Source organism: Melozone crissalis, unplaced genomic scaffold, assembly GCF_028551555.1.
Source record: "Melozone crissalis strain CALT ecotype California unplaced genomic scaffold, PUWL_Pcris_2 ptg000003l_1, whole genome shotgun sequence".
Taxonomy (NCBI): Eukaryota; Metazoa; Chordata; class Aves; order Passeriformes; family Passerellidae; genus Melozone; species Melozone crissalis.
Genome location: NW_026535781.1, coordinates 286,601 through 301,413, shown reverse-complemented (window position 1 = coordinate 301,413; position 14,813 = coordinate 286,601). Strand labels below are relative to the sequence as shown.

At 51.2% G+C, this 14,813-nt stretch overlaps 1 protein-coding gene across 1 annotated transcript; it reads right to left on the bottom strand.

Annotated features, from left to right (window-relative positions):
• Positions 1 to 13,472: 13,472 nt before the first annotated feature.
• Positions 13,473 to 14,393, bottom strand: LOC128933569 (olfactory receptor 14J1-like; the record flags this gene model as incomplete). The annotated part of the gene is made up of 1 exon (XM_054270554.1): positions 13,473 to 14,393. A coding segment is annotated over exon 1 (906 nt), but the record flags the coding sequence as incomplete, so codon positions are not given.
• Positions 14,394 to 14,813: the final 420 nt, after the last annotated feature.

Below are 14,813 nucleotides of genomic sequence, written 5' to 3'. Positions count from 1 at the left end.
TGCAGCCTGGGCTGGAGGCAGCTCAGGTTTGCACAAGGCTGCTCTGAGTGCCAGGGCTTGGATGGTGGAAATGGTGGGGTAGGGGCAGGGATAGAGTCTGATTGATTGTCAGCCATGAAGGGTATTGATTTTCATATCTATTCAAACAGCATGAGGAGATACTTGGATTCAGAGACGACTGGAGATTGCATATATCAATTTATGAACAGGAAAATGTCCTAAACAGGACATAAAAAGTGTTTTCTCACTGTCTTTTTAAATATAATGCATTCAGTCAAAACACACTACTAAAATCTGTCAAATTACCACAAAAGATTTGAACACTTAAATCAAATTATTCCCAGAGGCCTGGCTTGTTAAGGTGTTCTGAATGTTAATGAGCCCTGGGACACTGAATTCCTGCACTCAAGATCTGAAGGCTGAACAAGCCTCTGGAGCAGGAAAATTCAGCAGCAGCCTCCAAGGTGCTGAGAATGTCAGCAGCCCCCATTGAGGCCATCCCTGCCCAGAGACCGTGGGGGAATGGGCAGACAAGGAGAGCATCTCTGGGGCTGGGGCAGCACAACTCAGAGGCACCAGGGGTTCCAGCTGGGAAATGGAGTGTGGAATGTGGCTGGGAAAGCCCTGCCTGGGCTGTGCCAAGCAGGACAGACAAGCCCTGACTGCCATCCCCCAAACAACTTTCTCAATGAGACATTTAAAAGGAATTTATATTGCTGGTGTCCTCTGAGTGAGGTGCACTGGAGAAACACCAACAAGAGATTCTCAGGAGCTCAAAACAACAAAACAGCCTTTACGGGCAATTTAGAAAATCAGAGAAAATTTGGCAAAATGTTTTATACAACATTCAATAAACAAAAAAACACTTCTCAAAGCATTTAACTTCATAAAGTCTAAGCCTTTACAATTTTAAGTTACTTAGAATTTTCAAGAGGACATATGCAGTAGAAGTAGACACAGAGAGAGAAATTCAAGTAAGAAAGATACAGAGGAGCACACACACAGCTACCAACTCCTGGATTCCCGCAGTGTTCAGATGGAAATTCCAAGAGGAGGTAGGGTCAAGATGTGTGCTTGCCTTGTGGTCAGCCTTAAATACCCCTTGGTCTCCCTGGGCCCTTCATCCAGGTGGGACTTGGGCTCATTTGGTCCCTCAGGAGCTGGGCTGGGGTCTGCAGAGGTGGCTGTGGAGCACTGCCTGTGCTGTGCCAGGGACTGGCAGACGCTGCTGGGCTGGGATAGAGGCTCAGGGGGGATTGGGGTTCCAGGGCAGGGCAGAGCTGGTGTTCCAGGGCAAGGCAGGGCTGGGATTCCAGGGCAGGGCAAGGCTGGACCTGCCCCTTCCTCCCCCAGACATGAAATCTCCTCCAGTCTGTCACAGTAAGGCAATGTTAGAGGTGAAATCCCATATCAGGCTACGGGCACCTGGACTAGAAGGAGAGTTCGTATCCGTAGGAAGGAAAGCACAGAGCCCCAGTGTTTGGAAGGCAGGTGAGAGCCTCACTACGCCAAAGCCAGCCAGACTTGTCAGAAATGGCAGATTTTTTCTGGGAGCAGTCTTTAGATTTAGAGAATTTTGGAGGTGGAGGCCCAATCTCAGCCATGGGTTCCTGCAGAAGCAGGACAGCTCTTTTCCATAGGAAGGAAAGCACAGAGCCTTCCCCAATGTTTTGGGGACTGATGGGAGGCAATCCTTATGAAACCACTGCCAGACAGACTTGTTCTGGCAATATTCCTACTGGAACAATCCCTGGATATAAGGAAATTTGGTGGTGAAATCTAAATTCTGCCCATGTATGACTGGAAGAGAAGGACAGTTATTTTCCATAGGAAGGAAAGCACAGAGCCCCAGTGTTTCAGAAGCGGAGGAGAAGAGACTCTTAATGTTCCAAGATCAGCTGGACAAGTCAGGTGGCCTGTGGGAGGCCAAACCAGCCACAGCTGGTCTGTGTCCCCTTGGTTTTATGGTGCCCCATAGTTTCACAATGCTCCCTTGATTACAAGGAGACCTGCAGGGTCACAATGGACCCTTGTCTCAGTAGAGTCCCAAAAAATCACAATGGTCCCTAGGTTCCCGAAGGCCTTGCAGTGTCACAATGGTCCCACTGATTCCATGAGGCGTTGCAGTGTCACAATGGTCTCCGTGGTTCCACAGGCCCCACAATGTCATGTAATACCTCTGTTCCATGAGTCCTGCAATGTCACAATGAACCTTTGGACCCTGGGGGATTGCTGTGTCACAATGGTCTCCTTTGGCTCTCCAGTGTCACAATGGAGCACTGATGACATGAGGCCCTGCAATGTCACAAGGGACCTATGGTCCATGCGGCCCTGCAGTGTCACAAAGGCCTCTTGGTTTCACCAGGCCCTACAGTATCACAATGGTCGTCTTGGTTATGTGGGGACCCCCAGGGTCACAATGGTCTCACTGGCTCCATGAGATCTCACAGTGTCACAATGCTTTGCTTATTCCATGGGGCCTCATAATGTTACAATGGCCCCTTGGGTCCATGGTGCCCCACAGTGTCAGAATGGCCCCTTGGGTCCATGAGGCTGTGAAAGTGTCTTAGTGATCTCTCCATGATTCCATGAGGCCTTGCAATGTCACAATGGACATTTGGCTCCATGGGGCCTCGCAGTGTCACAATGGCCCCTTGGTTCCATGATACCCCAAAGTGTCATAATGGTCTCCACAGTTCAATGAGGACTACGGTGTCACAATGGACCCTTGGTTTGATGGGGCCTCAGAGTGTCACAATGATCCCTACATTCCATGGAGTCACATGGCATCAGTACGGTCCCCTTGGCTCCATGAGGCCCAGCAATATCACAGTGCTGTCCAGGATTCCATGAGGCCCCACAGTGTCTCAATGGTCCCTTGGTCTCACAAGGCCCCACAGTGTCACAATGCTCCCTTGGTTCCATGGGCCCTGTGCTGCTGCGTTCCCCCCTCCCCTTCTCAGGCCACCCTGCCAGCTGAGAAATGCTGCTTGGGCCTTGGCCTTGGCCAGCAGCCCCTGGGCTCAGCTCCTCTGCAGCTCATCACAAACACTGTCTGCTCCAGGCACTGCTGCTGCCCAACCAGCTCCTGGTTTCTGTAGGAGCAGCCCTGGGAACTGTTTGTGTTCCCTCAGTGGCACAACATCCCTGTTCTCACACTGCCAAAGAAAGCTGTTGATGCCAAGTGCGGCCAGGATGAACCATTGCTGGGACTGAAGCCCCTCTCTTGGGGCCCTGCACAAAGCACTCCAAAAGGAGCCCTTGGAGCCCTCCTGGGCCAGCGACTCCCTCTGAGTGGGGCCTCTCCCATCCGGGAACTCTCCCGTTTGCTGCACTTGGGGATCCTGAACAATGACAGAGCCTGGGCCGATTCCCCCACTCCTCCAGGCTCAACCCTTCACCCACTGGGGAGATGCCAGAGCATCCACAGGGAGCATTTCCTGCCCTCAGCGGAATTGCTCACAGGTGCCTTGCACTGACTCTTTGTGTCTGAGTGCACACAAGAGTCTCTGGCTGGGGAAATGTGTCAGAAATGCTGCTGTCTGAGGGGTTGGAGTGCCTTAGATAGCTGAGTCAGTCAGGCCTGTAAATGAGGTTAAGTCATGATGTCTAAGCCAAGTTAAATGCTGCTAAGAGTTGTTTTGCTAAATTGTTAAGTTTAATTTAATTTATTAGCTAAGTTAAATATTGTTGTGTTATTCCTCTTTTAAATTGCTAAGTAAAAGGCTTTAAGTAAGGTTAAATACTGTTTAGCTCTGTTCTTTTGCTAAATCGTGAAGTTGAAAGTGTCAGTAAAGTTGTAGGTTAAGTCATGTTAAGTTTGAGCTCTGTAAAGCTTTTAGGCCATATTCCTTTCATCCTTGCCCTCACTGTCCTGTTGTCACACACTGACAGGGAGAGTTCTCAGTTGTTCATTTCTGGTTTGATTGCCTGTATTTTGTTTGGTTTTGTTGTATCTTTGTTTCCTTGGTGTGCCTGAAGTATCCAGTCAGGAGCAGAGTGACTCTTGCCGAGGAACTCTGTGGTGCTGTCCCTTAATATTAAATCTGGTTTTTGCTGATCCCTTGCTGGGGATTTTTTCAGCACTCTCAAGCCCTTGTTCACAACAGGGTGAAGGAGCCCTGGCCCAGGCTCTGGCCCTGGGGCACACGGGGACGCTGCCAGGGGGTCCCTATCCCCCTGTGCCACCCCTGGGGTCCTGGCCCCCCGTCCCTGTGTCAGGCTCTGGGGTCGATCTCGTGGAAAATCCTCTGGGGGAGGCTGTGGGGCTGGGGGCGGGGGGACCCGGGGGGACAGGGGACCCCACTGTGCACGAACAGGGTTGGACTACTGTGGGGGAAGCTGTGAGGGGGGCTGGGGCAGAGTGACCTCCCCAGTGACCTCACACAGCCCCTGTGATGTCACACAGCATCCCTGTGGTGTCACAGAGCCCCTGTGATGTCACACATCCCTCTCTATGATGTCACACAGCCCTGTGATGTCACAGCCCAATCTGCTTCATCACACAGCATCCTTGTGATGTCACAGAGCTAACTCTGGGATGTCACCCTGGAATGTCATGCAGATGGACTGTGATGTCACAGAATAATCTGTGATGTCACAAAGTCACCATGTGATGTCACAGTCTGTTCTGTGATGTCACAGCCTGCTCTGTGATATTACACAGCCACCCAATGATGTCACAACCCACTCTCTGATGCCCCAGAGCCACACTCTATGATGGCAGAATCTGCTCAATGGCCTCACACCCTACTCTGTCATGTCACAGCCAACTCTGTGATGTGATAACCTCCTCAGTGATGTCACAAAGTCTTCAAGAACTCAGTTACATTGAAAAGCTGAAGTTTCTTGGACTTTAAAGAGATCCCTGTCTGGGGCATGACTGACAAAGTGTCCCCAGGTTCCAAGTAGAGCAGAACACTGGAGGCAGTCATGACAGGTGGGGACAAGCAAGGCAAAGGTGTCTCTGGTGCTGAGCAAACCTGGATGTGTGTCAGGAATGCAAAGGGCCAAGGCCTGAGCCCCAGACCCTGGCCACGCAGATCCTGTCCCTCCCTCCTTGCTCAGGGCTCTTCCCGGGATGGGCACAAGGATGTGGAGATGTGCAATGCCAAGGGCAGGAGCATAGGGCAGCCCCTGCCAGGCTGCTGAGCAGGGACAAGGAGGCAATGAGGCCCCAGCCCTGCAAGGGTCACTTGTCCCCTCGTGGCCTCAGGCCCAAGCCCAGCAGCCATGGCCAAAGTGCTGCCCAAGTTGGCTCTGGCAGGGCTGTCTTGCAGCTGCTGCCCCTCCCTGTGCCCTGTGCAGTCCAGACTGTCCCACGGTGTCCCTGCCCTGCGCCTCTGTCCCTGCAGGCTGTCCATATCCCCTGGCTGCCCCATGTGGCTGAGCGCTTCCTTTGCTGACAGCTCTGCCTCCTGCCTGCCTCTGCCTGCCCACACAGAGCCTTGAACTTGATACCAAAAGCTTAATTCCATTCAATACAAAAAGCTTAATTCTAAAGGATTAATTCTATTTTTAACCTTGCCTATGAACATTTAGCACAGGAACAAGGCATGCAGGGGCTGCTTTCCCAGCAAGAGTGGTTGGAAGGCAAGAAGAAGATATTTGGCTCAAGAATGCAGTGATAGAAAAAAGAAGGACTGAAACTGGGAACTTGGGGTGGGTTTTATGGTAATGGGTGAATTTTAATACATATTTAGCGACGCTGGTAGAATTACATGTTCACATAATGTTAGGAGTTATCCCTCGCTAGACCTCAGGCATGTTTCAATGATACCCACTTAAATAGCAATTTAGTGTTAATGAGTCTTATTCAAAAATATCAGAGATTTGGTGACAGCGAGGCCTCACAGAACCAAGGAGTCAGCTGTGACACTAAGCAAACTCATGGAACAAAGGGTCCATTGTGACCCAGCGGAACCCCATGGAACCAAAATCCATTTTGGCAAATTGGGGCCACATTGAACCAATGTTCCATTGTGATACTGTAGATCCAAGGAGACCATTGTGACTCTGAGAAACCTCTTGGAACCAAGGGGCCATTGTGACATAGCAAGGCCTCGTGGAACCATGGGTCCATTGTGACACTGTGGAACCTCACAGAACAAAGGTGACCATGTTCTTCTGCAAAACCTCATGGAACAAGGGTCCACGGTGACACTGCAGAACCAAGGAGACTGCTGTTGGCAGTATGAAAGCGCGTGGAACCAAGGGTCCATTGTGACACAGCAAGCCTCACAGAACCAAGGGTCTGTTGTTAAACTGTGTGAAAGCTCATGGAACCATGAGCCATTGTGACACAGCATGGCCACATGGAGCCAAGGGGCCACTGTGACACTATGCATCCAAGGAGACCATTGTGACTGAGGAACCTCAGGGAACCAGGAATCCATTGTTACACTGTGGGACTCTGTGGAACCAAGGGGAGCACAGTGACATTGTGGGGCCTCATGGAACGATGGAGACAGTTCTGACACTTTGGGACCAGCTGGAACCAAGGGGCCATTAGAGCATAGCAGGGCCTCATGGAATCAAGGGGACTGCAGTGAACACTGTGAGTCTCCATGGGATGAAGAGTCCAATGAAGCCAAGGATACCATTGTGACACTCTGGGGCATCATGGAACCAAAGGTCCATTGTGACACAGCACGGCCTCATGAAAGCATGGAGGCCATCTTTACACTTTGAGGCCTTGTAAAACCAAAGGACCATTGTGGCACTTCAGAGCCTTGTGGAGCCAAGGGGACCACAGTGACACTGTGGGGCTCAGTGAAACCAATGGTCTGCTGTGACACTGCAAGGCCTTATGGAATCATGGAGACTATTGTGACACCAAAAGCCTCACTGAACCAAGGGGCCGTAGTGACACTAGAAGGCCTCTTGGAAGCAAGGAATCATTGTGGCATCACAGAGCGATGGCAGGCCAAATGGCAATTGTTATACTGTGTGGCACCAAGGAGTCCTTTGTGATACTACAGGGCCCCATAGAAGAAAGGATTCATGGAACAGTGCTGGAACACATGGAACCAAAGGTCCATTGTGACATTGCTGGGCCTCATGGAATCCTGGAAGCCATCATGACACTTTGAGGCCTCATTGAATCAAGGGGCTCTACAGGGCCTCATGGAACCAAGGAGACCCTTCTGACATTGTGAGTCCCCATGGAGCCAAGGGTCCAGAGTGACACCATCAAACCAAGGAGGCTGTTGTTGACTATTTTTGGCAGTAGAAAAGCTCATGGAACCAAAAGTCCATGGTGACATTGTGGGGCCTCATTGAACCATGGAGACAATTATGACACCTCAGGACCACAGGAACCAAGGGGCCACTGTTACACCACAAAGTCTTGTATAACCAAAGCAGCCACTGTGACACTGCAAGGTCTCATGGAAGCAAGGGGCCACTGTGTCAGTGTGGGTCCCCATGGAAGCAAGTGGCCAGTGTGACACATCCAGGCCTGGTGGAACCAAGGGGCCATTGTGGCATTGCACAGTCCCATGGAAACAAGGAAACCATTTGGACACTGCAAGGCCTCATGGAAGCAAGGGGCCATTGTGACACTATGGAGCCAAGGAGACCATTGTTATCTCACTGGGCCTCATGGAAACAAAGATCTGTTGTGATCCTACAGGGCCTTGTGGAACCATGGGGGCATTGTGATGCTGCAGGGCCCCAAGGATCCAAGAACATGGAACAGGTCTGATTGTCTGGGCCTCCTGGGGGCTGCCTGACTGGTCCAGAAGACCTTGGCATATTGAGGGTTGCTTCTCATCAGCCCCTGAAACCCTGGAGTTCTGTGCTTTCCTTCCTGTGGGAAAGAACTGTCCTTCTCCAGGGGTTTATGGCCAAAATTGGGATTCCTCCTCCAAATTTGAATATAACCAAGGATTATTCCCATATGTCACCTGCCAGGACAGACAGCCCTGGCTGGCCTTGGCCTTTTGGAGGCCACCTCTCATCTGCCTTCAAAACACTGGGGGCTGTGCTTTTTTCACCATAGAAAAAAAATCTTTTGAGTCCAGGTGTCCATGGCCAAAATTGCTTCCAAAATTCCTTATATCCAAGGATAGCTCCCACACAAAGCTGCCAGGGCTGTCCAGGTTCCATTGGCTTCCTGAGGCCCAGCTCTTACCTGCCTTTGAAACTCTGGGGCTCCATACTTTCCTTCCTATGGAAAAGAACTCTCCTTCTTGTCCAGATGCCCATAGACAAAAGTGGGGTTTGGCCTCCCAAATTCTGTCTGTCCAAGGATTCTTCCCTGACAACAGCTCTGGCTGGCCTTGACCTCCTTGGGGCCGCCTCTAATCAGCCTTTGAAACACTGGGACTCTGCCCTTTCCTTCCTTTGGAGAACTGTCATTCTGGTCCAGGCACCCATGTCTGAAATGGAATTCCACCCCCAAAACTCCCCAAATATCCAAAGGCTGCTTTCAGACAAAAGCTGCAAGGACAGACAGGTCTGTCTGGCCTTGGCCTCTGGTGACTGCTTCTCATCTGCCTTCAGACCCTGGGGTTCTGTGGTTTCCTTCCTATAGAAAAGAACTTTCCCTCCTGTCCAGGTGCTCTTGGCCTCAGGCACTTGACCACTCAATAGGGACACAGGAGCTCTGTGCTAAGTAGGGTGGAGATTGAGAACAGTGGAGGAGAGCCCTTTGAGGGACTGAAGGGTGGTTTCAGAGATGGTGGATCCTTTGAACATGGTAGAGAACAGCCAGCGAAAGAAAGAATTAATGCCAAGGGCAGCTGAGGAGGCCCAGACTGGACACCAGGAGAAAGGAATTTCCCTGGTGTGACATTGTGACATCACAGTCTTCTGTTATATCACAGCACTGCTGTATGACATTACAGGATGACATAACAGAGTTAGCTCTGTGATATCACAGTATCTGTGTGACATCACAGGTGGTTGTGTGACATCACAGGGGCTGTGTGACATCAAAGGGAATGTGTGAGGACACTGAGGAGGTCAATCCACCCCGGCCTCCCCTCACAGTTTACCCCAGCGAAGTCCAACACTGCTCATGCACAACAGGGTCCCCTGTCTCCCCCATCTCCCCGCCAGTGTCTCAATGATCCTTATATTCCATGGAGCCATAAAGGTCCATGGAATGTAGGGATCATTGTGACACTGAGAGGCCCCATAAAACCAAGGGTCCATTGTGACCCTGCAGGGCCTCATGGAACTGTGGAGACCATTGTGACACTTTGGAGTGTCATGGAACCAAGGGGCCATTGTGACACTGAGGGAACTCATGGAATCATGGAGGCCATTGTGACACTATGAGGCCACAGGGAATAAGCAAAGCATTGTGACACTGAGGCCTCATGGAACCAGTGAGACCATTGTCACCCTGGGTGTCCCTACAGAACCAAGAGGACCATTGTGATACTCTGGGGCCTCATAAAACCAAGAGGCCTTTGTGACACTGCAGGGCTGCATGAAACCAAAGGGCCAGGGTTACACAGAGGGGCCTCCTGTCATCAGTGGCCCATTGTGACACTGTGGAGCCAAAGGAGACCATTGTGACACTGCAAACCCCCAGGGTCCAAAGGTCCATTGTGACATTGCAGGGCTCGTGGAACAGAGGTGTTATGTGACATTGTGGGGCCTGGAGAACCAGGGAGACCATTGTGACACTGCAAAGCCTCATGGAATCATTGGGACCACTGTGACACTCTGGGGCATTATGAAACCTAGGGGCCGCTGTGACAATGCTGAACCCCATTGAACCAAGGGTCCATTGTGACGCTGCAAATCTTGTAATCAACAGGCCATTGTGACACTGTGGGGCCCCATAAAACCAAGAGAACACAGAACAGGTCTGGCTTCACCACCCGTGGACTGCCTGACTGGTCCAGATGACCTTGGCACATTGAGAGTCTCCTCATCTGCTATTGAAACACTGGGGCTCTGTGCTTTCCTTCCTATGGAAAAGAACTGACCTTCTCCTCCAGGCAGCCATGGCAAGAATTGGGATTTCACCTCCCAAATTCCTTATATCCAGGGATTGTTCCAATAGGAAGATTGCCAGGACAAGTCTGGCTGGTAATGGTTTCACAAGAGTCACCTTTCATCTGTCCCCAAAACACTGGGGAAAGCTCTGTGCTTTCCTTCCTATAGAAAAGAACTGTCCTTCTGGTCCAGGTGCCCATGGCCAAGACTGGGATTTCACGTCCAACATTCCTTGTTGTGACAGACTGGAGGAGATTTTTGGCTCAAAACATTTTGTCGGGGGAGTGGGAAGGAAGGAGCAGGTCCAGCCTTGCCCTGCCCTGGAACCCCAGCCCTCCCCTGCCCTGTAACCCCAATCCCCCCTGAGCCTCTATCCCAGCCCAGCAGCCTCTGCCAGTCCCTGGCACAGCACAGGCAATGCTCCACAGCCACCTCTGCAGACCCCAGCCCAGCTCCTGAGGGACCAAATGAGCCCAAGTCTCACCTGGGGGAAGGGCCCAGGAAGACCAAGGGGTATTGAAGACTAACCATAAGGCAAGCACATATCTTGACCCTCCCTCCTCTTGAAAAGTTTATTTTTTTGAACACTGCTGAAATCCAGGAGTTGGTAGCTCTGTAATGGTTCTCTGTATCTTTTTTGTCTTTCTCTCTTTCTGTGTCTACTTCTAATTTCCTTCTCTTGCATATTTTGACCAACTTAAAATAGAACAGGCTTACAAATTGTGAAATTGAAAGGGCCAAGGTAATGCTTTGAAAAGTGTTTTCTGTTGATTGTATGTCATAATAAAACTTTTGCAAAAATTTCTTTGATTTTCCAAAGTTGTCAGTAAAGACTGTTTTGCTCTTTTGAGCTCCTGAGAATCTCTTGTTGGTATTTCCCCAGGGAGTCCAACTCAGAGTACACAAACAATTGTAATTCCTTTTAAATTTCTCCTTGAGAGAGTTGTTTGGGGGATGGCAGTCAGGGCTTGTCTGTCCTGCTTGGCACAGCCCAGGCAGGGCTTTGCCAGCCACATTCCACACTCCATTTCCCAGCTGGAGCCCCTGGTGCCTCTGAGTTGTGCTGCCCCAGCTCCAGGGGGCTGTCTCTGACAGCATTCCCTGGAAAAGCTGCAGCCCACAGCTTGGGCAGGTTCCCTCCTCGCTGGGAGATGTAGGAGCTGGCTGGAGGCTGGGCCCAGAGAGTGGTGGGGATGATGCTGCACCCAGCTGGTGTCCAGGCACTGGTGGTGTCCCCCAGGGGTCTGTGCTGTGCCCAGTCCTGTTTAATATCTTCACTGATGATCTGGCTGAGGGGAGTCCAGCATTCACAAATTGCAGATGGCACCAAGCTGGGTGTGAGTGTGGATCTGCTGGAGGGCAGGACAAGAAGACACAGCCTTAGCTGCACCAGGGGAGGGTTAGGCTGGACAATAGGAAGAAGTTCTTCACAGAAAGGATGAGTGGGCATTGGAATGGGCTGGACAGGGGGGAGGTGGCAGAGTCACTGTCCCTCTCCAGTGGCACTTAGTGGCATGGTCTTGGTGACAAGGCAGTACTAGGGCATTGGTTGGGCTTGATGATCGCAAAGGTCTTTTCCAGCCTATTTGATTCTGTCATTCTGTGATGACTGGGACACTCTGGGGCCATTGTGACACTGCAGGGCCTCATGGAACTAAGAGGACCATGGTGACACCGTGCAGCCTCATAGAACCAGGGGTCCATTGTGGTGCTGTGGGGCCAAATGGAACAAGGGAGTGCACCGTGACACTCTGGGTCCTCGTGGAACCACAGAGGCCATTGTGACACTGCAGGGCCTTGTGTAACCAAGGGGTTTCACCATTTTGACGCTGCAAAAACCAAGGAGACCATTGGGAGACTCCAGGGCCCAGTGGAACCAAGGGGCCATTCTGACACTGCGGGGCCTCATGGAACCAAGGGGACATTGTGACACTGCAGGATCCTGTGTAACCAAGGGGCCACTGGGACAGGATGGGGCCTCGAGGAATCTGGAAGAACGTTGTGACACTGTATGGCCTTGTGGAAACAAGGAGTCCATTGTGACACTGAGGAGACTTGTGGAATCACAGAGACCATGGTGACAGTGTGGGACCTCATGTAACCATGGGACTGTTATAGGTAAAAGTTAATTTAAAATAGGATATAGTTCAATTATATTGTAATTATTATGTTCTATTATTTGTATTATGTTAAAGGGGAGGGGCTTATTAGAATGTGCTAGAAGGGTCCAGGGTTTGGTGAAACAGGGGTCTGATGGGGCAAGGCAAGGTCGAAGAGAGATTGGATGAAACATCTGACCAATCATTCGAAGCCCTGCAGAAACGATTGGTCCAGAATGAACGGCGGTAAAGAACAATGAGAAGCCTGGAAATGGACCAATCATCATGAGGATCCAAAATGCACCAATCCTGGACCCGAGGGGGCCTATAAATGTGGGGAGTTCGTTTAGGTCAGGGTTCTTCTTATTTTGGGGTACTTGTTGTTTGGGAGAACCCAGTGCACTTGGGGTGAGCGCACTGTTTTCGTTTTTGGCTCGCTGTGTGGGTGCCTGGGCTTATCCTGGGCACTCCATTCCTTGTAGATATTTTAATAAACGAGAACCTCTTTCTCTGGAGAAAGTTTGGCCTCGTTCATATCCGTAACATCACCATTGTGACACTCTGGGGCCAAGTGGAACCAAGGAGACCATTGTCATATTTTGGGGCCCCATGGAACCAAGGAGACCATTGTTGCTCGGCATGGTCTACTGGAACCAAAGAGATCAGTGTGACAGTGCAGGGCCTGGTGTAACCAAGAGGCCATTGTGACACTGAGGGGTGCCATGGAACCAAGGACATCTTTGCAGATGATACCAAGCTGGATGTGAGTGTTGATCTGTGGGAGCATAGGAGGGCTCTGCACACGGACCTGCACAGGCTGGATCCAGGGGAAAGAATCCAACAAGTTGCAGCTTAAGAAGACCAAGTGCCAGGCCCTGATATTTGGCCCTGGTTATACAGGCTGGGGGCAGAGTGGTTGGACAGCAGCCAGGCAGAAAGGGACCTGCAGGGACTGATGGACAGCAGGCTGGACATGAGCCAGCAGCGTGCCCAGGTGGGCAAGAAGGCCAATGGCTCCTGGCCTGGATCAGGAATGGTGTGGCCAGCAGGACCAGAGCTGCTGTGCCAGCACAGATCTGCCCTCAGCTATGCACACAGACATTGCTGCTGCAGCTCCAGAGAAGGGAACACAAGGGTATATCTGGAAAAAAACTTTTCTGTGAGATCCTTTAGTTCTATTTAAGTCACCAAGAGTGCAGCCCCTCATTGACACAATCTCTGGCCACAGGGAAGATGGAGAGAAACAAAATGAGAAAAACCACAAACCATGACATTTCTTTGTGGAAAAGATTAGTAAGGTAAAACAAAGAAAAAGAACCTCCAAAATGAAGCCAACAAGAAGTATCAAAGATGACTTTTATTACAAGAGATTTGCAGAAATTGGCCAGCAGTTTAATGTCCCTGAAACCATCCAGTCATCAGTCTCCACACTGCAGCCTTGAGCTCCTGGTTCCTCAGGCTGTAGATGAGGGGGTTCAGGGTTGGAGGCACCACTGAGTGCAGAACTGACCCTAATAGATCCAGGGATGGGGAGGACATGGAGCGGGGCTTCAGGTCAGAAAATGTGGCAGTGCTAAGGAACAGAGAGACCATGCCCAGGTGAGGGAGGAAGGTGGAAAAGGCTTTGTGCCGTCCCTGTACAGAGGGGATCCTCAGCACAGCCCTGAAGATCTGCACATAGGAGAAAACAATGAACACAAAACAACCAAAGCCCAAACAGAAGGAAAACGCAAGAAGCTCAAGTTCCCTGAGGTACAAATTTGAGCAGGATAGCTTGAGGATCTGTGGGATTTCACAGAAGAACTGGCCAAGGACATGGCCATGGCACAGGGGCAGGGAAAATGTATTGGCTGTGTGGATGAGAGCATTAAGAAAAGCACTGCCCCAGGCAGCTGCTGCCATGTGGGCACAAGCTCTGCTGCCCAGGAGAGTCCCATAGTGCAGGGGTTTGCAGATGGACATGTAGCGGTCGTAGCACATGATGGTCAGGAGGAAAAACTCTGCTGAAATGAAGAAGAGAAAGAAAAAGAGCTGAGCAGCACATCCTGTGTAGGAGATGTTCCTGGTGTTCCAGAGGGAATTGTGCATGGCTTTGGGGACAGTGGTGCAGATGGAGCCCAGGTCGCTGAGGGCCAGGTTGAGCAGGAAGAAGAACATGGGCGTGTGCAGGTGGTGGCTGCAGGCTACGGCGCTGATGATGAGGCCGTTGCCCAGGAGGGCAGCCAGGGAGATGCCCAGCAAGAGGCAGAAGTGCAGGAGCTGCAGCTGCCGCGTGTCTGCCAATGCCAGCAGGAGGAAGTGCCTGATGGAGCTGCTGTTGGGCATTTACTGGGCCTGGGCATGGGGACCTGTTCATGGAGAAAGGACAGTGGCAAGTCACGAGAGGCTGCTTGGAGCCAAACCTGATCCATTACCTGCAGACTGTCACACTGGGACTCACCCAGCCTTGTTCTTGCTCTGGGAAAACCTTCACCCAGGTCCCTGCCTCAGCTCCAGTTGTGCTGGCTGAGTGTGCCAGGAGCAGCCACACCTGTGCATGGGGGCTCTCAAGGAACCATCCCTGCCCCACTGCCCTGGGTTTGTGGTCATCGGGCAGAGGGACAAGGCTGGATATTCAGGATTTTTCAGGGGAATCACTCTGAATGCAGAAAGGCTTGGTAGCATCTGCACTCCCATTTCTATAGGACATGGATGGCAGGAGCTGGTTTTAGGAATTGTTTTCCTACCCGCACATCGTTCCTGGCTCTCTGAGGTCAGAAA